Below are 27,842 nucleotides of genomic sequence, written 5' to 3' on the forward strand. Positions count from 1 at the left end.
AAAGCACTGCCAAAGCACTGCCTGCTCACCCACGGAAGCCACACGGCCGCCGTGCTTTGCCGTGCTGGCTTCCAAGACACTGTAACATCATCCCGCAAACAGGGGATAACTAAATTTTATTAGACATTAAAGTGCAGACGCTTCTGTTTGAGGAACAACTATAATTCTCAAAACTGAATTAGAAGATAAGACTTCGAGCACCAAAATATTGCAGAGACTGGACAGTTTGAGGACTAGAGCTTTAAATGGGATTATTTCATAGAGAAGCTTCTTCTTCTGAGTCTGGAAAATAAGGAAATACTTGCTTTGGCTTTTTAGTACCCAAGTACCCCATGCCTTCCTCATACTTGCAAGGTGAATATATTTAACTCAAAGAGATGAGCTTTTATTGTACAACATTTAATCCCTTGGATATCCCAGTCAGCAATCTACTCTGGACAAACGTTAACAAAGTCACTTAATATGCCAGCGCATGGCACTCAGGTGCTCCAGTGATCGTGGTAGGACAAAACCAGCAAAGCCTTAGGCAAAGACAGTCATAGTGCAGCTTTCAACTAAGGTCACCACCATCACTTGCTTTAACACCGGCATACTTTTACTTGTTTGAAGTAGTCTGGTGGTCAGTTGTTAAAACTACTGACAAAAGCCATCCATTTTCTACTCAGTTGCCTTCAACGCCAAGTAAGATTCACAAAGAAATCACTGACTTTAATAAATACATTTCTTGTAAAATTGCAAGTCACAGGTATCAAGTTTTTTCTTTACTGACCCATATCATTCTACAAGACCAGCTTTCATCTCACACAGACTCACACAGGTGCAAACAGACAACAGCAAAACTTTGTTTGACACTCACTACTTGACAACAAGATTAGGACATCCAATCTGAGCTCCTTTGCCAACATTTTGCCTCTGTTTTTCTCTACTGCAACAGAGAGTTCTGTACTAACAGGATGCACCTTTCCTCCCCACTAAAGCTTGAAGCATCAGGAGTTAAGTTAACCTCAAAGAAACAGCTCCCCATAAGCTTTAGCATCCCCAGACAGCAGTGGCTCCTTTCTGGGAGGAAACCACTACTGCAGATCTTAAGCTGCATACAGAACAAGCACATATATATTTATTACATGTTACAAAGACACCAAAAAGGAAGAGTTTGAGATAGCAACTGTTAAATCACAGAATGAAGTCAGGAGGTGAAGGGACACAAGTCCTCAAACCCAATCACATCTTATCTGCTACCTGAATCTCCTCTCCAGATCAGCAGCAATGAAATTATGACAATATTCCACTGCTTCAAAGATTTGGTTTCCAGTACCCTAATATCCAGAAGGCTGTCTCATCTGATTGCTTTAAATTTAATAATGGCATAGGATTTCCCTTGAAATACAGCCCAGATGTTCTGCTGAACCACTGGGGACACTTGCAAACTACAAGGGATCGTTTCCCACTATATCCTCTTGCTTCATCAGGAGATCACTCATTGATGCACATAATCACCAAGACACAACAGAGCTCCAGCAGGCCAGCTGTTTGGAATAGCTGAGCAGGAACTGTCCTAACTGGCCCTACACCCTTCCTCGCCAACTAACAAGAAAGCAGGTTTAACAACTACAAACTGAATCCTTATGAAAAGAGGGAGAGCTCCTTAACAGATTCAGATTTTTTTTTTAAATTAACCTGAAAACACCAGTTTGAACCTCAGCCAGCAATTATTTCTAGATTACTGCCTATGGATGTCCTCAAAGAGCCCACATAACCTTTCCAACTCATGGCTACCCAAACATACTGGATGGTGTTCTCCAGTACCAGTCCATTCCCTGAAAGCAGCAGAAAAAAATCCTGGTCACAGATATCCAGCAGCAAGAGCAACGAGTTGGTCTGCTAAAATACATCATCCATTTCAGACAAGCCTGAAGACCTGCTTAGTGTGCAGGCAAGCAACTTTGCTCAGTCACCCTGCTCATGCAGTTAACTGAGGAGCAGAAATCTCTGGAAATCTGCCTGCATTTGAAAAGCTTATAAAGATTATAAGTTGAACATATTTTCATCCCCAAACAGACACATTTATATTTAAAACAAAAAACAAACAAAACAAAAAAAAAAAACCAAAAAAAAAAAAAACCTGAGTGGGAAGAAACAATAGTGAAGTTCCTCACCAATTAGAAAAACTGCCTCCAACTTGATTTTTTTAACAAGATTTCATTATGATATATTGGCTCATTTTTCTTTTCCTCCACAAAGTAAGATTTCTATAATTTACTTTCATTTCTCACAGAAAACTATAGTGATTGCATCTTTCTTTCTATAAAGAAGTGAATAGTTTATGTGAAATGTATCAGCTGACTTTCATTTCCACTTCTTTCCATAGAGTCCCAGTTATTTTCCTACAAGAGATGTGACAATTCCAAAAGTTTTCAAAATGCCAGCAATTAGTGCTTGGACTTAGAACCACACCACACCTAACACAATCCCCCACGCTGTTCCTCTATGAGCTGGAGCCTATGATACTTTCTCCAATTTGCACTTCCACGCAACGCTGCAACATCATCTTGGCATTTCATCACTCCAAGCTGCCCAGACGGCACATGCCAGCTCACTGCAAGGGACAGGCACTACGGCATCACTCAGCGCTGACACTGTCGGAGCAGTAACACTTCACCACTTACCAGTGCTGTGCAACAGACACATGATCAGAGAGCAATCTTCCAGTGGTTACTAAGCTCAAACAGTGTACAGAGGCTCTGATCTCAAGCTAAGTATACAGTTTGCTGCAATTACACTGAAAGAACTTGGGGTTTTATTATTTTTATTAACAGTCCTCCTTTTTTTCTTCAGCATGCATTCAAGAACACTAACTGTATTCAGCTTGCAGACTGGAATCAACATTTCAAAACCACATTTCATGTTGTTTCACTGAGTTTTCACAGAGTATACTTATTTGTATCCATTCATACACACAAAATAAACTTAGTTTTTAGACTTGCAACAGTATTTATAATGACAGAATATTATTTATATTTGTTGCAATACAAATTTTTCCAACAGCTTCAGAAATTCTAAAATGAACTGTTTTCCTATTTTTCCCCTCACAACCACCCTTGATAATTAATGTTGATGTCTACTACTTGAACCTTCTGGTTTACAAAAGACAATAAATATAAATAAAGCCGAACTAGCAGCTAAAGTAAACTACTTTCCACAGAGTTATCATATTTAATTTATAAAGACTTTATTATACATTGACCTGATCAGCTTGCAATAGTAACAGTTTAACAACCTCCAACTGCCATTAGTACATTAAAGTACAGCACGGTCTGGAAGTTTCAAAGCTAATCTAGCCACAGAAATTCAGATTACCAAGTGAAAATGAACTCCAAAAGCAGAAACAAATTCAACCTCTCTTTAAAATACAGAAAACAGACCTAGTGGGTACATCCCATCACAGTGGTTTCAAACGGAAAGACAACATAAGCAAGCCACCAGGTAAGTGCTGTTGCTTGAAAGAGCTTGTAAAATACAGCTGAGGTTGTGCTACACCCCCACGATCAATGCTTATAAAGACAATAGCCACAAACATCTGACCCACTGCTCCCACAACCTGGGGATTTTACTGGTGAGAAGCATCACCTGTGAAGTTTCATCTTGAGCCAAATTCTGTACATTCCCTCAAGGGAAGAGTTTCCAACATACAGCTTCAGATCCATCAGGTACCTCTATATTTTGCTCCTATTTACAATCGCACATGATACAACACCACATTTTGAACAAAAAAAATATATATATATATATCACCCATGTTATCCCTACCAACACTACAGCAAAATACTATCCATAGAAATCTGCAAGATTCCCAAGCACATACTCCAGAGAAGTCTTCCACTGCCAACCAGATGTCATTCCCACTTGTTTAAGTAAAACACAGAATGGCTCCATACTAGGTACACTTTAAGAAGTGCTCAGAGAGCCAAACTGAGGTCCAGTTTAAAAAGTCAAAAAAAGTAATTTTTACTATGCATACCAGCTTTTACCTGTAAATGCTGGTATGATGATCATAAGCTCCAAAAGCTGTACAATACATACAAAAAGATAAATCTCAACTTATCAATAGAGCTTTTCTACACTGAAATGAAGTCCAGTAGTAATGAAGTTAGTCCTAATCAAACCAAGATGAAAAATAAAAAGCTGCTTTCATAGGACATCTATGCTACACACTCAGAAGAATAAGCAACTACCTGCTACTTTCTGGAGTTTCATATAGGCATTTCAGAACTTCCAATTTTTTTCATATTTCTGCAGAAAATGCAACCTCCTTCCACACAGAAAAGAACACTTCCAACATAAAGAAAATCAACACATTTACAAGTCTATAATATTAAATTTATTATTCCTCTATTGATTGAGCTTAACCAAAGCTTAAAGCAAGTCAATTGTAAGAGAAGAAAGCACTGTACACTTATGGTTGAAGAAAACTCCAAACCAAGTGTGATTGAAGGCTTCAACTGTCCCAGTTCAGAGCTTTGCAGGGTGTTGCATTTCCCCAAAATGCCACATATGGGTACCCAAAGCATAAATAAACTCGTCTTTACTCATCCCTCCTATAGGAGTGCCACCATTTAGTCAACTAAGGATCAAGTACTGGACACTCTAAGGTGAGAATTATTGAATTACATAGTTTGTTTTATATACTTCCATCCCTCAGTAAGCCTTAAGGCCAGAGGCTCCTCTTCAGGCTGGATGAGGTGAAGACAGTGAGCACTGGGCGAGAGGGGCATTGTCATCACCCCAGCATGGGAGGTCATAGTACCCGCAGTCACCCAGAGGACAAGAAAAAATCTAATAACTTCATGGCATCAAACACCATCAGCAGTATTTTTAGCAGTGCCAGGAGGTGGTATCTTCTTGAGAGAAAACGACAGCACTATCACTGAATACAAGCCTCATGGGTTAGCCTGGTTTTGCTGCTCTGCATAAAATGAAATATAAGCAAGCATTCAGCCCAAGAAAATCTGCAGGATTTTGTATTTAAACACACTAATAAATTAATAATACTGTACAAAATACCCAACCAGCTTTATTGCGTGTACACCAAATTTTACACATTGATTTAGCACCTTGTTTAACTCAAACTTGAGGCTTTAATGCATATGGTCCAGGACAGCTGATTTCCAAAGAATTTACTCTATTAGACTGGTCATAACTCCTGCCTTACATTCTGCTTATAAACCCAGCATAATTGTCAGCAATCATGCCTGCAGGATGTCCTTACTGCAATTTTCATCATCTTGGCCTTTTGCTATCCAACAAGTCAAGAAATTAACCCAACACATGTAACAAAGCATCTCCGTTAATTAATCTTGCACTTACCAAAAACCCTCTCCCCCTTGTCTCTTGCTTAGTTTAATCCCACATCTTCCAGTTATCACCCAACTTTTTTTCAAAGCTCCTTCTCTCTTTTTCTGCTGTGATCCCAAAATATGCAGACCAGCAAAACCAATGCTTTCTCTTATTATTAGCTCAATTTTGAGGGGGCAGCCTGTTACATTTTGGTTTTTGATTTAACAAAGCTGATCCTAGTGCTGAGGTCAGGATCATTTACTGAATGTTGTCAAAATAAAAGTTATAATTTGATCCTTCTTTCCTGAACACCATAAGGCTCTAAAAGAAATCCTATAGCTAGGTTTGTAACACCAGATGCACTAAAATGCATCTTTATTTTAAACTGAGAGTAAGGGAGTCTAATGAGAAGGACCACAGTCCACAAATTATTAGTCAATTCAGGCCTTTTCCAGCATTCCAGCTCTTCCATGGGCCACAGAACCTCATTCCACAGCCCGAGATGTTCTGCAGAAAATATAAATGGCTACAATTTTTTCAATATTTTTTTTTTTATGGCAGTTTGAAACAGGGATGCAAGTGTGTTAAGATCACTATTGTTACAGGCAGGGAATAAATCACTGTTCTCCACACTGTGTTCCAAGCTGTCACCATACACACAAGAGGTTAATTAACTGCTATTACAAATTTGACATGTAACCTGAAACAAAAGGCATCTCCTAACTGTTATAAAAAATTTGTGAAAACTATGAAGAACAACCTTCTAAACAAACTGCTGTCAACTTGATTCAATCCTGGTGAAGAATGCCCATGGTTCATCAGCCAGCCTTAATTCCAGGGATGAGAGCTCCCAGGGAGGACAGACACAGTTCCTCCAGGGTGAAGTGGAGGCTGTGCTGATGCTGAAACTCTGAGCCATGACCAAGGGTAAGACCCTCAGCCCAGCCCCTGAGCTCAGAACTGGACTGCAGGCCTCATCACTTTGACCACTGCAGACCTATGGGCCTGCTAAACACACAGAAAGGTACAACCTGGCTCTATCCACTGGGCTGTCTCCACATGAAGACTGAAGCTCCACCATGAAAATGGGGGGTTGGGGGGGGCGGTGTGTCCAAAGTCAGCTGATGGGTACAAGCTCTGAAAATCCAACCTCCAAGAACCTCCCAGAAACTGACTGAGGAGGCAAAGTTCCCATTTATAACAACAAAAATAACAATCACAAATGGCATGGTAATTTTGGTAATTTCCAATGAAAAATGCAAATAAGAACTTCAATAAGTTCATCTTCTTTACTGCAGCTTCCCCCCACCTAAGAGAGAAGTCCCAACTCTGGGGAAAAAAGTACCTTCTACAAATTCACTTTTCCACTTGTACAACATTCACTGTTAACTTGTACACTGCCAATATAATCCTTAATCACAACCAATAAACTCAAAGAAACGATCATGCATGCCTTCACTACAGATATATTCTCCACTTTTCTCAGAAATAAGCAACTGATAGGCCAAAACTGAAACTATTTAAAATATTCATTTGGAACATATTAAAATACAAAAGGTTTCAAATTAACACCTGGACTTAAGCAAAACCTATTACTAAACTGAATTCTTCACGCAAAGGAAACATTTCAAAGTTCTTCATAGTATTTAACAGCAGAATAGCAAAACCCATTTCCTTGAAAAAGTAACTTAACAGAGGCTAGGGCTTTGGAGTCAGTCACTGGACTTAAGCTACAATAGTAACTGCAATCCTAAAAGTGTTCACAGACTCCTCCCACCAAGTAAGATATTGTTCCCATTCCTTTCATATTTATTCACCCACCTTTTCTTTCTCCTCACTGTGATTCTCAAGTGTTTACTGAAACCTGAAGAACAACTTAATTGAAAAAAAGACTTAACATCTCAACCACACAGACCTTTGTAACAACCCCAAACATGTATTTTACATTGCCAATCATCTTTGCCTTTCTCCAGTAATGTCTTTTCTTTCCCTTAAACTCCAGCTATTTCTATTTCAAGCCTAAACATTCTGTCCCATTCCCCAGGTAAAGCCAGCTGTCTATCATTCAATCTTCCATTTTTCCATCCAAACTCCTTAAGCTGAGATCAAAGACTACACCATATTCCTCTTCTTTGGTTCTTCAACTACACTGCAGTTTCACCAGCAAGTACCTCCACACACAAATTCTTACTTACATGCACCCATGATTTTTGAAGTGTTTCCTCAGCATTCATTCTGCTTTCCCCTTCACAACCTCTACCCTTCCCAAACTCTACCCTTTCCAAACTCTGGAAATCTAAACTACAGTACTATTATCCTGCAGTTATACTACATCGATATAATTTTACTCATTCCTCCAAAACTAGGCATGGTGACTTCAAGGCAGAAACTCAGTAGGTCCACCTGTTTAGACTAGTTCATGCTGTGTGAACAGCATGAGTTCAAAGTAAGACTTTAAATACAAATATGACAGTAATATATTTTACTGATCTTTGCTATTGTATCAAATTCACACGAAGACTTTTGGTTGCTACATTGTACCAACAGTCATTTAATCAATGAAAACTTGTCATACCTGCTCCTTTTCATTGTACTTGTTGAATAATCACCAGAAAAGACTGAAATACTACCAAGGAATTCTTTATGCCATTCTCAGTCACCCTGCAGTTATTGTGGCACAGTGACAACTCTTGCTTAAAAAATTAGTAAGGCCATAAAGCAGAAGTGACCTTTCAATTTCTTACACTTTAAGAACAACATTACCCCTTCACATTATGTAAGTCAGGCTTTCTTCTTTATGGACTTTAATACTGAATCTAGCTCATAAAACACGATCTGGAAAAAAATCCCAAACCTTAACAGTTAATTCTGCAGTACTTCCAGGAAATTGATTTCTCTTACTTATTAACTGCAAATTCAGCTTAATTGCCAATACTCTTTCAGTTCTTTCTGCTTTTGAGTGTATGCTCCCTTTTAAGAGAGAGATTCACACTCATACTACTTTTTTGTCACTAATTATTACCACCTACAGCATGAACATCTTAACTTTTCCATCCTAATCTGTTGCAAGATAATGACATTTCAAAACAAAAAAAAAAAAACCCTAAAAAATCCCATCACCACAAAAGTCTGACATTAAGGAAGTGGGATAAAGGAAAGGATATGGCAAGGGATTTTAAAAGTTGTTTTTTCTCTTGCCCTCCAGAGTAACAACAGAACAATTTAAAGGCCACAAACACCAAACAGACCTCATGTTCCCTTTCTGTTCTGTTCCAGATCCAGCTTCTCGTTCTGTTCCAGATCCAGCTTCTCTTGCCAGTGCGCCTTCACAAAAGCACAATCCCATTACAACACTGGGTTCAAGCCATTCCATTTGTGTCAGAGACAAGTGGGCCAAATGATGACACACAATCTTCCTGCATTAAGGGAGAAGAGACTACACAAATGCAGGCAGACACCTATTTCCTCAATGCTCTTCCATGCCTGTGATGCACAGTATACACACCGTAATAGTTTCTAATCCATACCCTGACGAAATCTATTGTCGTTAGGTTTGAATTTGCTACAAAGGTGTTCCACACTCTTGAGAAAACACATCTCTACAAGCGAAGTACCTGAAAACCTCTACAACTCCCACCAGGGACCTTCTTTCTTTTCTCAAAATGAAATGAATAGTTTCAATAAACTTCTAAGAAACATGACTGAACTGAAGCAGACCAAATTCTCCAAGGAACCTCTCTGATGAAAAATCTAGAGTTAACTTAACAGCTACAAAAGAATGAAATAAATTATATTCACTCTAGAGCAGACTCAGAGTTACCATCATTAGGTGGAACCTGCAAACTTGGGTTACAAACTGCAGAACACTACCTGTCTCAACCAGGCAGCAGTCAGGACAAATATCAGACTGAATTTGGCACCACAGTCATTTGTCCATCACAGATTCTGAGCTTTTATGTGAACCTAATGCAGTAGCAGGGGGATTTGGAAAGTACAAAAATATTAAAACAGTATCTATGTGCTGCCCAAAAAAATTCAAAAAGCAAGTTCTTCCTACCTAAATTACTTCTTCAAACCTAAACAAGACAGAGAAGAAGGTTATACTACATCGCCACACCATGGCTGGCACAGAACAGTTACAGGGATTCCCTCACCTTTCATAATAACAAAATTAAGCGATCCTATGGTTATATATTCATTCCAGTCACTGCACTGAAATAGTTAGTATTTCATATAGACACATGACCTGCAAATTCACTAGGATTCATAGTACATTCACTTATTATTTAGCTTAAAGCCAAGCATTTTAGGTTTCAGAAAGCTTACTGGTTTTTCTGCTTGTAACTGTTTTTACAGACCTAGCTAAAGACCAAATTTGATACAAAAAGTAACACAAGCTATCACACTGAAGGAAAAGACTACAAAGTCTTCTGTTCCTGGAGACATTAAAGTAGCCAAATACTGCCTACTCACTCAAAGAAGTAGCATGATATAGTGCTTGCACTGCAAGAAAGAAGCACCATTTGGGTTATTGGCTTAACCAAACTGCAGTGTCAGTTACCCAAAGTTAGGACTAAGTGTCCAGATGACAAAAAAAAGGCCTTCAAATATTCAGGACATTTGTGCAGTAGGTCATGGTGCTGTGCATGTAATTTTCCACATATACCTGAAAGGCTTTTTAAAGAGATGCATACAGTTAAACTGTACACACTGATTTAAGTGATAACAACTACAGTTGTCTTTAAAAAAAACTTTAAAAAGACTGACCATCAAAAATATTCTGATTTACAATCTAAGAAATTATAAGACTCCACAGAGCTTAAGTTTAACTGTTTACCAGCAACTCATTTAGGTCAATTACCTATCTCATACATTCTATCATAACAGCTAAACTTACATTTCAGATAATTTTAAGAATGTAAGTATTTAGTGACTGATTTATTATGCTCCTTTTCAAACAAACTCAGTGCTGAAGTTTCTGAACCCATGTCCATTCTTCATTAGATCAGCACAGCACTTGGTTGTTTTCACTAGAGCTAAAGCATGACGGTTTGGCTCCAACCTTTCAACTTCCCCCCTAATACCTCATCTCTGATGATAAAGTTGAAGTTCCCTTAAAGTGAGGATGAAAACATTCTGCCACTTGCATACCAGTTACTGAGAGACAAATTAGCTATACCACCACCACTCTGCACACATACCTCCCAAAAGCACTCAAGTCAGTATTTGAAGAGAGCTCCAAGTGCTATTAGAAACACTCTCATGTATTCATGTAAGACTGGACCTGCAACATAGAAAGCTGGTTCTGCAGCAATGCTGGAATGAAGTGGGGGAACTCTAGACAAATGAATTTGTTATATTTAATAACTTTGCCTCCCCTCCTTAAGGAACAGGGTTTCCCATACATTCAGTCAGTGAACTGCCAGTGTCTAATGTTACTTTTAATTAGCCTCTTCACTTTTACAGCTGGTTGCACTAGTGTTGCTCAAACACGCATGGTTTATACAGTCTGCCCTTGTATTAGAAACATTTGCCCAATAATGAAAAAGTATTGGCAACCATCATTTTCACTTCAGAGCTGAGCTTCCTGATCAAACAAGCAAGGACTTTCCACAATCCATATCCATCCTCCCATCAAAACAAGTAGCAACACTGTGGCTATACCGCTGAAAACAAAGAAGTTTCATAAAAAGCTCGTTGAGAGGCACATTCTGGCATATGCCACCACAGCAAGGTCACTGAACAAATGGGTGCTACACAGAGGCTTCACATTTTAATGACAGAGATCTTATTAACTTCATCATAAAAGGCACTCAGCCAAAATTATCTAAAATAAATTCTTCAAGTAGTTTTGGTTCTGATTGTATCACTGTTTTCCTCCCCAAATCTGCCTAAGTGACTAGAAAGCATTTCTAAGCTTTCTACTGTCACATAGAGCAGTGCTACATCCACATATTCACATTCATTGGAAAACAGTTGACATTAAACTATTTGTTCCAAACTCTGAAATTGCTAGCTGGAAGTTCCACCTTCCTTCAGATGGTCAGAAATCAGAGCCATACAATCCAATTGATTCCTTGTTTAACCATACTGTAAATACAACACAAAGAGTTCAAAGAGTCACCAGCCTTCCTGAAGTAGTGGCCAGCCCAAAAGGCCGTACTATGCCAGAGACAGTTTAAGGCAGGATTAATTCCTATTTTCCCTGTGCAAGCCTTAGAAGTCCTTACTTTTTGGTTCTAAACTACACAGGGAAATTAGATTAACACTCCTGTGTACTGTGCACCATAAGGGCAATCCCCACTCCAGGCCCCAAAGTCTTTCCTGACTATGATCAACCAGGTCTAATTCACTGGTGATTCACAGCAAAAGAACTCAAAAGTTGAGGAAAATGGTGAAGCTGGTGAGAATAGCAAATACAGAGTTACACATTGATTTTGTGGAGCTCAGACTCATGCTGAAAGAAAACACACTCCCTGTTTCTGAAAGCTTATCTAAGGTATTTGGGAAGCAACTAGTAAGACCATTTGAATTTCAGGCTGTAGACATGAGAACACACAAGAAAGATAGCCACAAAGGAGTAAGTTTTGCCTCCGCAGAAGCAGTAATGGAACTCAGGTAGAACTCATCCGGCTAATTCTCTCCAAAGCTGGCATGCTGTGACTACACAAACAAACCCGGAATGGTAACAAAGGAATATGCACAGAAGCGAATACCAGCAAGTGAAAGGAGTCACAGCCAAACCATCCAACACCCATGTTCAGGCTGGAGCTACCGAAAAGGAACACTTTTAGGGCTGCTTTTTTTTCCTTTTGGTGCGCATAGCCAGGAGTGAAAAGCACCCAGGTCAGGGAGATGGGAAACACTCCTAGCACAAACAACACCCAAACATTCCACTTAGTAACAAAGCTCCAAGAAAATAACTAATGTCATCTGTATAGAAAACCAGCCACGGTTAGACCTACCTGATCATGAGATAGGGAAAGAGAGGTGGATTTCAGTACACAGCCACAAATCAATGTGCATACTACCAACCAACAGGTTTTCATTTCATGGGAAATCCAGACTGTGGAAAAAACAAATCTTTGAACTGCAATCACATTCACATCGCAAAAAAAAAAAAAAAAAAAAAAAAAAAAAACCAGAGAGGAAGAGAACACTTTGAAGTTACTCTTTCTGCAGAAGCATTAAACCAGCTTCCCTTTCTCTCCCTCTGTACACAAACTACAGCTCAGTTTTCCAAAACCATGAGAAAAAAAAATACAGCCACAGAGCACCAAGGAGCATCAGCAAACGTGGAAAAGAGCAAAGACAACCAAATGTATTCGGCAAATCTGCCTCCAGGCCAAAGCAGAGTTTATGAAAAACCTTACAGCAACAGAATTTAGCATCTCATCTGCTTTTCAAAGACATGCACATCTAAAGCAGAAAACTGACACAAAACTAATTTGTATATTTCCCTGAACTTCAACTAAATGTTTCCTAACTTGTCCAGTTTCAAAACTGCTTCTTTCCAGCCAAACAGCAAATATAACAACCAGTTTTCTTCCACTAGCCTATACTGAACAACTGCAATCCTTTGTTTCAGGGTCTAATCCACGTATCTGAATAATGAACCTAAACCAACTGCTCTCAAACAGTGATCCATTGGCCAACCAGAGGTTTTAAATCGTCCATAATACATAGTCGTTTCAGTTTTGCAGATCAGAGGGCCAACACAGTTCAGTGCTGCTGAACAACCCACTGAGGGCCAACAGCACTTGCCACAAGAAGCAGCAACTTAGGAACCACTACAGCAGAAGACTGAGAAACAAAATAAAGAAACCACAATCATTATTTACATTACTGCAGCACTGGTGTGCCTAGAAACTGGAAACATACTCTTTTGCAGAGTCTACAGTCTTCAGCACTCCAAAATACTCTCAGCAAAACAAGCTGCTGATATCACCGAGTAGAGGCAATGACTTTAGGGGACAGCATGAGCAATGTGGAACTCAGCAGCACACGTATTTTTAGAAGGCAGACCTTCAATGTCATCTGCTACACAACTACAGTCTTCATTTTTGCATAGATCTCTCTCTCCACTCAACACAAATTCAGAGCACAGACATTCAAGGAAAATAGTACATGCTATGAAAGGAATACTACTTAAAATAAAGCGTCCTTCAGGTTTCTTTAAACCTACAAAGCCTCAAACATCTCATAAAACTACATTCAGACCATAGCAACAATTCATTGGTAAAGAACTGGTTTTAATGCTGATATTACAGAATGCAAACAAAATCCGACTGTGACATTAATGGGCAACTGCTTGAAATTTGGTAATACAAAGTCACACACTGTCAACCAATCACTGAAGTTCTTTCATGTAAGTCACAATTTTATCATTGACTAATTACATTCTTTTTTCCCCACCCTAAATAGAAAACCCATACATAAAACAAATCGTGTGGTAAAATGTTACTTTCGCAACTTTTTTTTTTTCAGCAGTAGTACTTAGACACACAAAAGGAACTGCTAAAAACATCAACATAGCCAGTTATATAAACACAAGTACCTTCTTGCCATTATTTGGAGAAATCAGGACATCAAGGATGTTAACTTCCTGACACTCAAGGCATCAAGGTCAAAACAACTGGGGACTTGAGCAGCATCCATCAGCTGATTCTGTCTATTGCTACCTCTCACTAGCATAGTCAGCTTGGGGTGTTATATCCAATGGCAGTTTCATACTTTCTACATTGGAGATGGGACCTCAGAGGTTCTACCCCGTTTTTAAGGTTGCTAATGAATATAGACAAGTGCTAAGTAAGCAATTTTATAAACCCTAGACATGCAGTCTACAGGTATTGCTCATAATTTAGCATAGCATGCAGTTTAAGTCTACTTCTAACATGAAACCACACTGTTACAGTAAGCAGTTTTTATTGACCCTTGATACTGAATTTTTGTTTATGTTTTAAAGGATCAAGTATTTGAGTTGATGTACTGTTTCTTATACATACAGAAAACCTAAGCATGCTATGACTTCCTATTTTTTTCCAAGAGCCTACTCTTAAGGAAGAGGGGATTTTTACTAAGTAATTTATGCTAAAAGGAGAATCAACTGCTTGGCAAAACAAAGAGCCCATGCCCCACCCCAAATCCTCCATTTAAACATTCCATCCAAGTCAACATTCCCAATCCCCACGGGCTTTCTGGTTTGTGCTTTTTTTTTTCAGATAAGCACTGAAACATCTTTAGACCATACCCAAAAATCAAGAATCAGAAAAAAGCTTTCCAAAACAAACCTGCACTTTTAGCAAGTCCAAAGGAACAGGCACACAAGCATGTTTCACAGCATATGCTGTGTCTAAGCCAAACACTAGAAGCCCTGGATCCATTACCAAGAGGATCACAATGTGAAATCAAAAGACAGTAACACAGAACTGTGTATCTAACTCCAGACATCTGTAGTTTAATTACATTTCACAACAAGGCAAGCATTGTTGTGATGCATTTGAACTTGAAAAAGCAGCTATCACCAGTTTTGGTGAGTCAACACACACTAGTATCTTCAATCAATTCTGTGAACAATGAAGCCAAGTTTTCCTTTTCAGTAATTTTATTCTAATGTGAAACATGAAGAAACAAGCACCCAAAAAAACTCCAATATAGTATGAAACTTTAATAAAAGTTGCTTAAAAAACAAAGAGCAAAATTTTAAAATAAACTGACTTGACTCCTAATCACACACATCTTTCTGACATCAGGAAGAGTACTTTCAGACTGTCGAGAAAAAAAAAAAGAAAGAAACAAAGATCTGCTGTTGAAACATTACTCCCAAAGACTGTTGAAATGCATAACATGAAGCTTCAGAGACAGACAGTTTTATTAACAGGAGGCTTAATTTTAAACAGTATATACAAATCACATGACTTTTCCAAAGTTGGGACCACCTAGTAATCTGTCAAAACAAAATTATGCTAATGAATTACAGAAGCATCTGTGTAATGCAACCGCCTCTTTATTGAAGTACACCTTTATACAATCCTTCCACGGATTCCTGTACTGTGAAATCCTCTCAGGACGCAGCGCTGCACAGGTTTGCAAATCTCTCCTACACACCACATGAATAAAACTGTTGCCACGTGCACCTCTCAATTTTGCCTGCCCGTACACTTCAGTGTTCCATGGTATGCAACACCAAAAAGCACTGTTTTTCTTGGTCAAAAAAAAAAAAAAACCCAAAACAGTTTGAAGTTTACTATGTTTAAGTACAATGATTTGCAGGGAATAGCAGGATTTTTTTCAGGCAATGCCCAAGTCTTAAAATTTATCACAAGCCAAGCAAGGATGAACCAAAAAAATTCTACTTTTCACTTACGTAATTACTTCCTTTCCATTTTTCTCTGTTTTTCCATGGAAGGTTTCGCTCCACAACAAAGAAAATGGCAACTCTTTACAGACTTTGAATACAACAGTACAACTTTATTGCAAAAATATATAGTAAACTCAGTACTTTCACGTTTTGGAGAAAAATAAATTTTATCTCTGAATTCACCCACAGCAGTAATTCACAACAGAGCTGCTGAAGATAGAAGTTTCTTCCATTATAACCTAATTTAGAACTTTATCTGGACTCCAATCTTCTACTATTAATCACCACTTTAGTTCTCTTAGCAGAGACTCTATGTGAGGAGTTCAAGAGACGTGAGAAACACCAATATCCAACTAGTGTCAAAGATCCTTTCTCAACTGATTTGTGTAATCCTAACAAATCAAGCTACTTAAACAATAATGATTATTTTCAACTGAAAACATTTTAAATGTACTATAAAACTCATATGATTAATGTTTGAGGTTAGCTATACTTGTGGCAAAAGTCTTATTCTGCACAGTTATAATTGCAATATATAAATAACTAAAGGTTATACCACACAGAACAGCTTGAATTTTACAGAAAGATTCTGCTCATACTCATAGGAATTAGTTTGGTAGACACATCAGCAAAGGGCATAATTCAACTGTTCATACAGTGAGAATTTTGGAAAAAATAAAGATACATACACAAAACAATTGATCTGTGTACACTGAGAATTCATTCAGTTGCAGAATAAAATCAGGACCTTAAACAAAGCTTTGACCTGTGAACAAAGCGAATTCAGCCAGCTTTTAACCAAATCTAAAAAGAGCTATCTAATTTACAATGGCTTACAAGAACACCACTGAAGAGCTTCACTGACTTCATCTATTTCCCTTATCCAAAACTATGTCAAACCAATCTCAGTTTCTCAATAAGCACTGTGTCCAGAAGAGTTTACCAAACTTTTATGACGAATAAGAATCTGTCCAGCTTCTCCACATACCTGTACAAGGAAAATCCACCACACCTCTCTCCTTGCAGTGTTTCTCATGTAATGGCTAACCCAGTGCTCTGTCTTATCAAAACCCATCTGTTTTACAATTTAAACAATCCACAGGTTCTATCCTGGAAATACTATAAAAACCAATCCGGATGCATTTTTCACAGCACTATGAATATCTATTCTACAACTACTTAATGAACAGCTACCCTAATACAAGTTTTACTTTTCTGGAACCTATAGGCCTGTCATTTAAATCAACAACAGCTGCCATAGCTTCATCACGAGACTCAAATGCAACCATTGCTTCTCCAGTGGGCATGCCTTTTTCATTGTATTTTAAGCACACTGAACCAGGGATCACTTGGTAACCATAAAAGAAATCCAAAATTTCATCCACCGAAACAGTAAAGGGCATATTCTGCACTTTAATAACAGTTGGCCCTGGCTTCCCAGACCCTGTTCCAAAACCTGGGGGTCCACCAATATGTATGTTTCCTGGTCCAGGTCCAAACCCTGGAGGTCCACTTAAATGTCCAAGACCGCTAGCAATTGCTGGAGGACCAGCACCAAAGGCAGGGGGCCCACTTAAATTACCAGGACCATTACCAAATGTCTGAGGACCCCCTGCAAAACCTGCTGGTCCACTCAAATTAGCAGGACCACCTGCAAAACCTGGTACTTCGATACTTGCACCAGGTAAACCACTAGCTGCAACTGTGGGTATTCCTGGTCTAGAATCAGGAAAGCCACCTATTCCAGGTGGTGGTAAAGGGGGACCAAATGTGCCAGACCCACTGAAGTTACCAGGGAAATTAAACGGAGGACCATTATTTGGTTCTTTAGCATTTCCCCCCAAGAAGGCATGCTCATCCCCACCAGGGCCCTGTGCTCCTGGCACAGCTGCATTTCCCTGGATCGGTATTTTCAGGATCTTTTTTCCTTGAGGAGCAGCTGGGTTTCTCTCAATATCTCTCATTTCTTCTACAGTTATCAAACGCAAATTAACATCTCTTCCATTCAGTTTTTTACGGTGCAAGCGTTCTGCCTTACGAGCATCATCTTCAGCTTTAAACTGAACCAGTGCTTGTCCTAAACCTTGCCCATTATTATCAAGAAGAATTTGTACAGAGTTTTCTTCTACTGCCAGTCCCTCTAGAAACTGAAGTATTTCAATTTTTGTTATATTGTATGGAATATTAGATATATGCGCACACAGTTTTGGCAAGCCTGATTCTCCCTCAGCATTCATCAGAATTTCTCTCTGGTCATAGCTGAAGTTCTGCAATCTTTTACGAATCATATCTATCTTTTCTAACATTGCCTTTTTAGTAATTGGATGTACCTGAATGAAGCGATTCCCTATGTACTGCTTATGATGACACAAAGCTGCTTTATAATCAGCTTCATTCCTAAACTCAACAAACCCCTCTCCAATTGCCTTTCCATTAGGTCCATAAGCTATATAAATGCTGTCCTCAACTATATCCAGCTTTTTAAAAAAATCTATCACATGTTTGTTCTCAGATTCAAAGGGAAGACCTTTCAAATAAACACAGAAACCATGCTCATGGGGAGATCTTGACCGCGACCTTTTCTGTCCAGTGGGAGATTTGGACCTAGGATGAGCCTGAGGAGGAGGATGTGCCTGCCCAGAGGGACCCATGGTTTGCTTGAAAGTTATGTGGCCTCCAGCAGCTACCCACTGTCTCTCTGTTGCAGGGCTAACTTCAACATAGCGCTGAATCATCAGCATTCTGTTTCGCTTCAGTGCTTCAAATGTATCTTGAGGAGAAAAAAACTTAACTAGTCCATTTCCATTATTTCGACCTACATGATCCTTCAGCATATGGACTGCATCCACACGGAGCCCAAGGAAAAAGTCTTTCACATCAGATTCTGTTGCAGTAAAGGGCATTCCATGAACGCTGACATACAAATCATCTGGATTGATTGGAATTGGCTTGACACTACCTTGAGAATTCATCTGGATAGGATTTACAGGATTCATGGGACCAATAAACAATGGATTCAAGCCGCTGTTCATATTCACTGCTGCTCCAGACCCATTCATTCCAGTGGGTAAGGGTGCTACAGGTGGAGGATTCATAGGAGGCATTCCTGATATGGGAGGCAGAGGCGTCATTGGAGGTACAGGGGGCACAGGGGGTATTGGAGGAACTGGAGGAACAGGAGGCAGTGTGGGTACAGGAGGTGGAACAGGTATAGGGGGAATAGAAGGCATTGGTGGCAAAGACGGCATAGCTGGGATAGGAGGGATTGGTGGAGGAGGTACTGTGTTCATTGGGGATGCTGTGCTAGGTATAGATGAGCTAAATGTTGGACTACCAAAGGTACTCCCAAGATTTGGAGGTGCAGTGCCAATACTGGCAGTAGAAAATGTGGATATGTTTTTATTGCTTTCATGCACTGTAGTAGAAGCAGTTACTACACTAGGAGAAGGATTATTAAAGTTAGGTACAGTAGTAGGTAGGTTAACCCTTCCACTCATTCCAGAACTAGGTGGTGGTCCCGACCTGCTAGCATTTGCTGGTGGCATATCTAGATTGGCAGTTTCAAAACGCCTACGACTGAGCTCAATCATGTTCTGCATTTCAGTTTTACTGCTCAGCAACAACGTTACTTTTGACCCTTTAATTGTACCACCTGTGCGCATCATACCAAGCCTTGCATCTTCATCAGTGGCAAAAACGATGAAAGCCTCACCCAGTTCACCCCCTACAATATGCACGCCCCCATCAGGAATGGTCAATCCAGAGAAGAAGTGGCGAATGTCCATGGTCCCCGCCACAATCGGGAGACCTTGCAAGCGGATGACCACAGCCATGCTGCGCTGAAACAACACACACCTGCAGATGAGAAAAGGCAACGGCTATGTCAGACTACTGTTCGTGACACCATGCAATTACCTACAGACACCATCTACTATATTTGTTTATATACACCTAATAACATCTTGCAAAGATTAAGTGTGTTTATATTCCAAGTTCCTTATTCACGTTTGCTTACTTCATACAGACTGAAGTATTAAACATTTACCAACACAATCAGTATACATTTTGCACTAGAAATTCCAAAATAGCTGTTATACTAAGACCCACAAGTGTCAGTTAAAAAAAAAAACAACAAAGTAACATCAAAAATCAGAACTATTACATCAGTAGTTCAATAATTAATGAAATGTAAGCAAAAGGAATATTTTCACCAGACAAAACAAAATTAATTTACCATAACCCTGACATGGTATCCACTGTACCTGACAATGTGGCTGAAAAATTCTGTACAGCTATGGGAAACAAACAGTTCCCTTTAATTTGGGGAAGGATTTTACCTCCTGCCAGGTGAAGACAACCAGAAATATAACAGTGGGTTGGTAAAGAACAAAAATCCATTACGGACAACTAGCAACTGTGAGACTCACAAGACATCTGGACAGGGAGCATGTGTATTATACTGACCTGATGCTTTTTCCCTTAGCAAAGGCAAGAGGTCCAGATAACCTGAAGCTTGCTACTATAAACTAGCCCCAGATAATTTGTGACAATAGAGACCTCACCTAAATTAACAACTATGCCTATCTAGATAGATGTATGACCTTTACAATTTTCAAAAACAAATATTCTTTAAAAGTTGCAGATATTCTGCCTAGCATGACCCCTTACATCTCAGACATAAGTAAATGAATTTTATCTCCACAGCTGGCATTAGCAGATGCTTAAGGCAATTCTGAACAGCTAGATCTGAACAGTTACCTTGTGATCTCAGAAATCTGAGCTCATATCAGAAGTTGAAGAGGAAACTAGACACTTGTCCCTTATGCAAACCTTCAGCAAAGGCTGAAAGCATGATATTATATAACATTAGCACAATTCAACATCTCAGAAGCCAGTCTCTTATCCTAAACCATCAGCAACAGCACCATGCTTCACTTGAGCCACTTAATATCTGAAATTTCTTGACTTCCTAAGTGCAAGCCCGTTCACTATCAGTATGGAAGATCTCCAAGGCTCTGTAAGTCACATAACAGTAGTGTTAACTCAGCATTTGAAATCAAGGATGAACCAGATCACTGAATCAGAGAACTGTTTAGGCTGGAAAAGACCTTAAAGAGCAAGTCTAACCAGATGTCCAATGCAATGCCACAAAGCTATGCATCAAAGACTCCTGGCCATGCATCAAAGCTCTGACCAACCACAATCAATAATCAATCATCTCCCAGCAAATCAGCTATATCCCAACATACACTCAAATCTCTAAGTTGGCTCCATTTGCTTGTCCAGGTCATCCAAACACTTTTGAGAAGACAAGGCTTGAATGACTACGTAAAGCCACAATTTAATCAGATAAGGCTGAATCCAGTACTTAATGAAAACAAAAGTAACAATTCTTCTACAGGTGAAGAAGCAACAATCCTTTTGTTTGCATAAAGGAACCTCAGACTACTCAAATGAGTCCTTAAGTACTTTGTTCTGTTGACCAACACACCAGAGCTAAATCCTTCAACACACTAATGAACTCAAGCAACATCCTGGGGTATAACAGGGCATTGCCCCACGACTATCACCAGACACCAGAAAAGAGTGGAGGAACTTCTCCCTCAAGGAAACAGCAAACAAGCCCATTTGCACAAAGTCAGCTCTGCGGTTCTAATCACTGTGCATGAATACTGGATTCCTTACTGCACCATCCTGAAAGAGAGACTAGAACTTGCAGTTCTAACATAAGATTTTTAAAAAAAGAAAAAACACCACTAAGAAAACCCCTATTCCACCAAGGAAAGATAGCAACAGAAAGGCTGATACTATACTAACGCTTATACTGTACTAAGCTTTGGGGACAATTTTTTTTGAAAGCAACTTTCTCATCTCCATGTTGAGGCAACAGAAGCAACATCCTTGATTTTAGCTCTTACAGTGGAATTACATTTAATCTGAAAATTCACTGCCCGATCATTTTCCAACAACAAAATAACTTGCCTACGAGGACAAAAAAACACAAGTCAAAGTAAGGACTACCTATGCTATCAAAAACATACCTAAGACTTTTTGCACTGTTTTAAAAAACAGTGTTTTATAATGATTCTGTTGTTTTATTTTAAATTTGCCTAGCATTGATGAGAATCTCTGAAATTAAAGTTAGAATAAAAATTATGCCACCTTTAAAGAAGCTATATTATAAACTCAAGGTTTATGTTGTGCTATAGGATTGCTTCTGAATTAGATGATCCTGTGGCAAGCAAGCGGTATAAAAGTATCCCTGGCTTGGCACCTATGATTTCAAAACCGGAATACTACTAAAAGCAAATCTTGCCAGGAGGTTTAGATTTCTTCTATTACCTATTATACATAGAAATTAGTTTTAGAAATTTTTATGTATGAGAAGTTAGAGACATTTGAAGCGTCTTATGTTAAGTGGGAGATTACTTTTAGCTATTTCCTTAATGCAAAAGGGATGACAATTTGATATAGCCATTGGCTGAACAAAGGCAACTTGGGAAGGCGTAGGAAGACCTTGTACTAAGGCCTGCTGGTTTGGAACACCTTACATTCTTTAACAGAACAACTGCATTTATAAATTATTTCAGCCCAGAGGACAAATCAACAGATAAAGTCACAGAAGAGTTTAAACATTTGAACATTTACATAACTTCTGGGATAACGCAAATCTTTCAGTTTTGCATTAAATTCAATAATAAAAACTTCATAATAAATTCTAAGAGAGTACTTGAAGTCAGATCCACTAAATCACTATTGACAAAAAAATCGAAAGAGCCGCATAGGCATATAGTTACTAAAATACCTATCTGCAATGACTTCAGTGTACTTAATTCCATACAGAGTATTAAGCAAATGCTTGCTTAATATTAAGCAAGACCTGACAATAACATGGTCTGAATAAATAGAATTTTAAGGACTTGACCAATCAAATATTTTTGACAAAGGAACATGTAACACAGCTGCTTCATTTTTTCAAAATGTTGATACTTAGACAAAGTAGTAGCATCAGTTGTGTTATTTACAGAAAAATCTCAAGGACCAAAGGGCCAAATTTTAAAGTTCTAAACACTCACAAACCATATTTTTTCTGAAATGCACTTAGGAGACAATAACCCACTTGCTCAAATTTTCCAAGTAATGAAAATGCAAAGCCTGCTCAGATATTTCATTGTTCACTTGCAAAGACCAGCACATGCAGAGGCAACATTAACTTCAGACACAAAACAGGCCGCACACCAGTTCAACAGGCACTGAAAGCTTTTTGTTGGGCTGTCAGTTCTCAGGCTGCCTGCTTTTCTCCTAGTACAAAAAGGTACTTCAAGGCAAAAGTGGGGTTTACTGCCATTTTGTGTGTTTCGTATATCTGTGGAAAGACAACATCCTAGGGATGTACTACGGACAGTCCATCCCCATCAGCAAGCTGTGATCAAAGCTGGAGATTTACAGGCTGCTGACAACCAACCTGATTCAACTCATTTGATGAATTTTAACATGTCTTGACAGTAGTATCTTTTAAAATGTTGATGTTACACTGGAAAAAAAAAGGCGTAAAAGATGACAATACTATTTATCTCAACAATGTGCTCGTTAGTAAAATAATAATAATTTGGGTCATACATATAAATTCATAAGCACACCAGATTAGCCTTTTAAGATGCATGGATTTTGCAATAGAAAAGTTCAGAAGATTCATCCTAGCCCCTGTGGAGTATTAAAGTACAATATCCACATGATACACATACACGCACACACAAACATATCTGGCAATTCTTGAGTGAAGACTAAGAACTGCACAAACACTGGTACTGTAAGAGGAATTAAGTATGAGACTGTCTCACAGAAGTTAAAACTGCAAACTACAGTTTTGTCTTTTACTTAAGGCTAAAATCAACCTGTCATAGTCATTCTAGAGCCAATTCAAAACAATCTGACCCCTTTAAGTACTGCAAAACCTAAGCAGAACCAACTGATGTACACTTCTACACTCCAACAGTTACAAACACAGACCTGTGGCTTGCAGCAAAGTAACTGCGTTTTCCAGCAGTGCAAAATAAACAGGAGTGTTCCAGACTACCACATACTGATGAAACAACAAAACATTAGTTTTGCAGAAAATTCTGTTTATGAGAAAAACAACTGCCAAAACCACCATCACCGGTGGTGAGTAGACAAGCTACAGATTATGTGACTCAAGTCTTTTGACACAAATTTACAGATTCCAAAAGCTTCATGTGTTTCTTAGGATATACTCATTATGAATATAAAGAAGTCTTCAATTCAAAAGCTCTTACCTGCAAAGACAGATGTTTTTTTCTTAACAAGTAGCAGAAGCCAAGCCAATCCTGTGGGCAACCAATTAAAACCAACTTTTAGACTGCAATAGAGAATAAATGGAGGCAAAAATCAATGCAGGCAACACAACAGCAGTAACAGTCCACAAAGAACTGTATACACAGAATTTCAAACCTGCAACCGCCACAAGGCACTGCAACATAAAAGAATCATAAGGGTACATTTTCTATACATTATTTCTATATGACTTACTGGCAGTTGCATTGCAGAGCTTTTGTATGGTTTCAAGACACAAATATGCCTTCCACAAAGAATACAGAAAGAGACAGAAAGCATTTAAAGAGTCTTTTAAATTTCCCATCACCAATAGGTGGAAAAAATCTCTTTGAAAGGCAAAGAACAAGAGTTAAATACTTGAAAGCCCTGAATTTTACCAAACCTTGCTTCATCAATAATGCTATTCCTTCCTCCAACTGTGCATCTATTTACTTGAACAAAGTAAGGTAGAGTAAGCCATGCCTAAGAAAACTACCTCATAGCTGCACCTGAAGAATTCTTCAAGTCACACTAGCTGGGTAAAACTAAGTGACATTTCACAGCTATGTCTATGCAGTCAACTCCACAGAGCACACAGCAAGAACTCCCAAAAGATACTCTAGTTTCATTTGTAATCTGCCATTTCATTACCCAAATCCTCATCAAATGCTCATTTTTTTCAAACCTGTATATAAATTATCTTCCCAGGTTTACAACTCTACAAAAAAGCCAAGCATTTTAAGTGGCAACACAAGTACTTTGTATTTAAAGATAGGATGGAAAAAACCTTTGCTCTTTAATTACCTGGCAGACCACCTCACACTAAGACTGTGATTCTCTGGAAAGCCACTGAGGAATGAATCCCACTAAGAACAGATAACTGCCTCCTTCTCACACAATCCCAACAAGCTGGTTTCCGTTACAAGCATCATTACCAAAGTTAACTTAGAGCAAAAAGTACTAACAAACCCTTCACAAACTCCCTAACAGAGAGAATTAAACATAACTATTCACATATCTTCCAGGACATTAATGGCAGACTTACAAGTGAGAAAGATAAAACTACACTTATATTAAAATGACAAACGCATTTAGAAAAATAAGACTTTTGTTTATTAGACCTTTAAGAGAAACATGCAATCCGATATTAGAAGGACTCAACTACATACTTTCACGTATAGCAGTGTCACCAGCAGTTTACAAAGAAAGAAATGCAATCACCTGAAAAACCGTTTCATGCAAAACCACACCTGCTTCAAGCAGCAGATAAATCTTTCATGCACAAGGAACTTCCCATTTAGAAGAAAAATCTAAATCATTAGATGGATTTCCAGTATAGCAACCACACTCCTCTTCACAACACTGAAAACAAGCTGAAGAGCTGCAGTGGACTAAGACAACACAAAACAGTATTCAGAATAGGTACAAAACTCCACTCTGCTATATTTAACTTCTTCACCAAATACCATCTACTTTTCAAGTGTCATATCTCTCAACTTTAAAGAGAACCATTCATGCCTTCTATAGGCAAAAATAATCTTTCCCATCAAAGGAATAGCAAGAACACATTAACTAGATAAGCACCGGCTAGAGCACAGGTGTTCCCACATAGAGCTGGCACTGCATCTCTGGGAGTTCTCCGGAGAAACTCCACAACACCCTATCCACTGTACAGAAAGATCCAGCATCCACCGGACACAAAACAAATTATTAAACCAGAGGAATCCACCAAGGAAACAACCAGCCGATTTGCCTACCTAACCCCAGCAGATCAAGGTGGGGAAGTAAACCATTAAGAATAACAAGTTTAAGAGTCAGTAAAACCAGAGCCATGAAGTTTTTTTCGAAAGAAAAGTTACACTGTGTATTTCCGGGGCTCATTTGAACGCTAATTCGTTTTTTTCTTTTCTGGCAAGGGTGGCTATAAGTTTTTGGTTTTTGTTTATAGATCTTGACGGGGAGGGGGGTATTTTGTTTGGTTGGTTGTTGCTGTTTGGTTGTTTTGGTGATTTTTTAGGGGACCTGATTTTTACCAGCAGAAGAGACTTTATTGAACAGCAACTCCGCTGGTGTTTATAGGGTACGCCGACGAGCGCTGGCAGCGCCGCAGACACCGGGGACCATTCTCCCCGCGAAGTGCGGAGTGCTTGCCTCACTTCGTCCCCCAGGGCGGAGCGGGGCAAGGCGCAGCCGCCCCGCCTGAGCACCCCCGGGACCCAGACACGCCGGGGCCCCGCGCCGACAACAGGGCCGCAGAGCTCCCCGCCGCAGCCGGCCCGCCGGGCGCCGCTCCGGACCCATGGCCCGGCCTGCCCGGGCGCCGCCGCACTCTTACCGAGGGATCTGTACGGGAAAAAGGGTTAGAACGGAGCCACCCGCCCGGGCCCGCGGCGCGCCGAGCCCCGCGCACCGACCGCAGCCGCACAAAATGGCCGCCGCGATGCGGCCCCGCTGGGGGGCGGAGGCCGGGCGGCGCAGGGAAGGCGGGGTCGCGAGCAGGGGGACGGCGCGTGCGCCGGACTGGGCGGGGCCGGGGCCCTGGAGCCGTGCCGCCTCCAGGGCCGCGCCTGCGCAGCGGTCGCGGGGCCGCTGGGAGCTGCTGCTGAGGGAACGGTGAGTACGCCGGGGCATTGAACTTCTTACGAAGAAAACAACCCTGAGAGCGGCTGTTTCTAACCTCTTGTCGTACGACCAAGTTGCAGAATAAAAACGAAAGATTCCTGGGAGCCGATGCCTCGTGCTGTGTTTGTCCTTGGTTTGACTGAATACAACACGGATAACGAGGCAGTGCCCTGGAGCTCAGGGATACCCGGACTCCTCTGGGTTCTGCATCACTGCGTTTCAACAGACAGAGACACAGCAGCACAGCCACTTCCAATGGGGAAAAAAAAAAAAAAAAAAAGAAAAAAAAAAAAAAAACCACTTGTTTACTGTTTAGTCCTCTGCAAGAAACGGATAAAAATAAATAATTGCTTCCCTTTGCAGATGTTTTTGCAGTGAATGTTGGAGTTCAACAACTCAGTTAACTTTGGCCCTGGTTTCTCTTAAGGGGTGAAAAACAACAGATTGTCATGGTTGTGCCCTCCTGAGGCAGAGGGATCCAGCGTGGAGCTGCTCAGCAGCACAATAATCCCCACTCCATCATTTGTTTTCCTGTATATCCCCTCCTTTTACTCCCAAATTCTACAGTAGTACTCTCATCCCCTCCCATGCAACAGCCCACAGGTGCTTATCTTCTCTCTATTTACCCCAGTTTTTTTCAGATTTTGAATTCTATTTAGTATTTATGATAATAGATGGCCTGAAAATACGAGTTCTGCCAAGCTAATATCTCTTCTTGTCTAGGCAAGTGTAGGCAGTAACCAGTAATTCACCTTTCTACAGCACTAGTGACAATAGATAGTGTTGGCTGTCACCATGCACCCTGACATAACCCAGGAAAACAGGTGATTGAAGTCATCAGAGGCAGCAGCCAGGCTTGCCAGCTTCCCTGGAGAGCTGGTTGCCTAGGTCACGCGAGGAGCATCTGCAGCTTAGGGCTTCACTCTGTGACACCATAGCACTTCCCAAGCTGCACCAGCCACCCTGCAGTTGGGAGAGTGTGGGATAACAAAAGGACAATGCTGGAATACCCCAGGTCAGAGGAAAAATAAGACTTTTCAGCTTTTGTGCAACATGATGAGTCACCACATTACTTTTGGTTGTTCAAAAAAAGTATGGTGAAGATACTTGTGAGGCTTACTGTGTGGACCATTAGGAGCATGCCAAGGGGCCAAGAGTACCAAAGACAAGTGTCTTGGTTTGAAAAGACAGGAGC

General features: G+C 39.8%; 2 protein-coding genes across 5 annotated transcripts in view; both read right to left on the minus strand.

Annotated features, from left to right (window-relative positions):
• LOC120503629 (copine-1-like) overlaps positions 1-26,437 on the minus strand; it is a 50,847-nt gene extending 24,410 nt beyond the window's left edge. Inside the window, 2 exon segments of the mRNA XM_039712313.1 lie at positions 23,989-24,039; positions 26,361-26,437. The gene's annotated coding sequence lies outside the window, so the exon portion shown is untranslated.
• Positions 14,921-26,495, minus strand: RBM12 (RNA binding motif protein 12). Of its 4 annotated transcripts, none has more exons than XM_039712309.1 (4): positions 26,361-26,495; positions 23,989-24,071; positions 23,160-23,228; positions 14,921-19,549 (listed from the first exon to the last, which is right to left on the minus strand). In XM_039712309.1, the coding sequence occupies exon 4, from the start codon at positions 19,525-19,527 to the stop codon at positions 16,885-16,887; it is 2,643 nt and encodes an 880-aa protein (XP_039568243.1). In that variant the 5' UTR covers positions 19,528-19,549; positions 23,160-23,228; positions 23,989-24,071; positions 26,361-26,495; the 3' UTR covers positions 14,921-16,884. The 4 variants fall into 4 exon arrangements, with proteins under 4 accessions (XP_039568243.1, XP_039568246.1, XP_039568242.1 ...); XM_039712312.1 differs by having other exon boundaries at positions 23,989-24,039; positions 26,361-26,451; XM_039712308.1 differs by lacking the exon at positions 23,160-23,228.
• Between the last annotated feature and the right edge of the window lie 1,347 nt (positions 26,496-27,842).

This window comes from Passer montanus, unplaced genomic scaffold (genome assembly GCF_014805655.1).
Source record: "Passer montanus isolate IOZ18808 unplaced genomic scaffold, ASM1480565v1 scaffold263, whole genome shotgun sequence".
NCBI lineage: Eukaryota > Metazoa > Chordata > Aves > Passeriformes > Passeridae > Passer > Passer montanus.

Excerpts from the sequence above, each read along its gene's own strand:
- RBM12 (XM_039712308.1), bottom strand. The coding sequence starts at position 19,527 with ATGGCTGTGGTCATCCGCTTGCAAGGTCTCCCGATTGTGGCGGGGACC.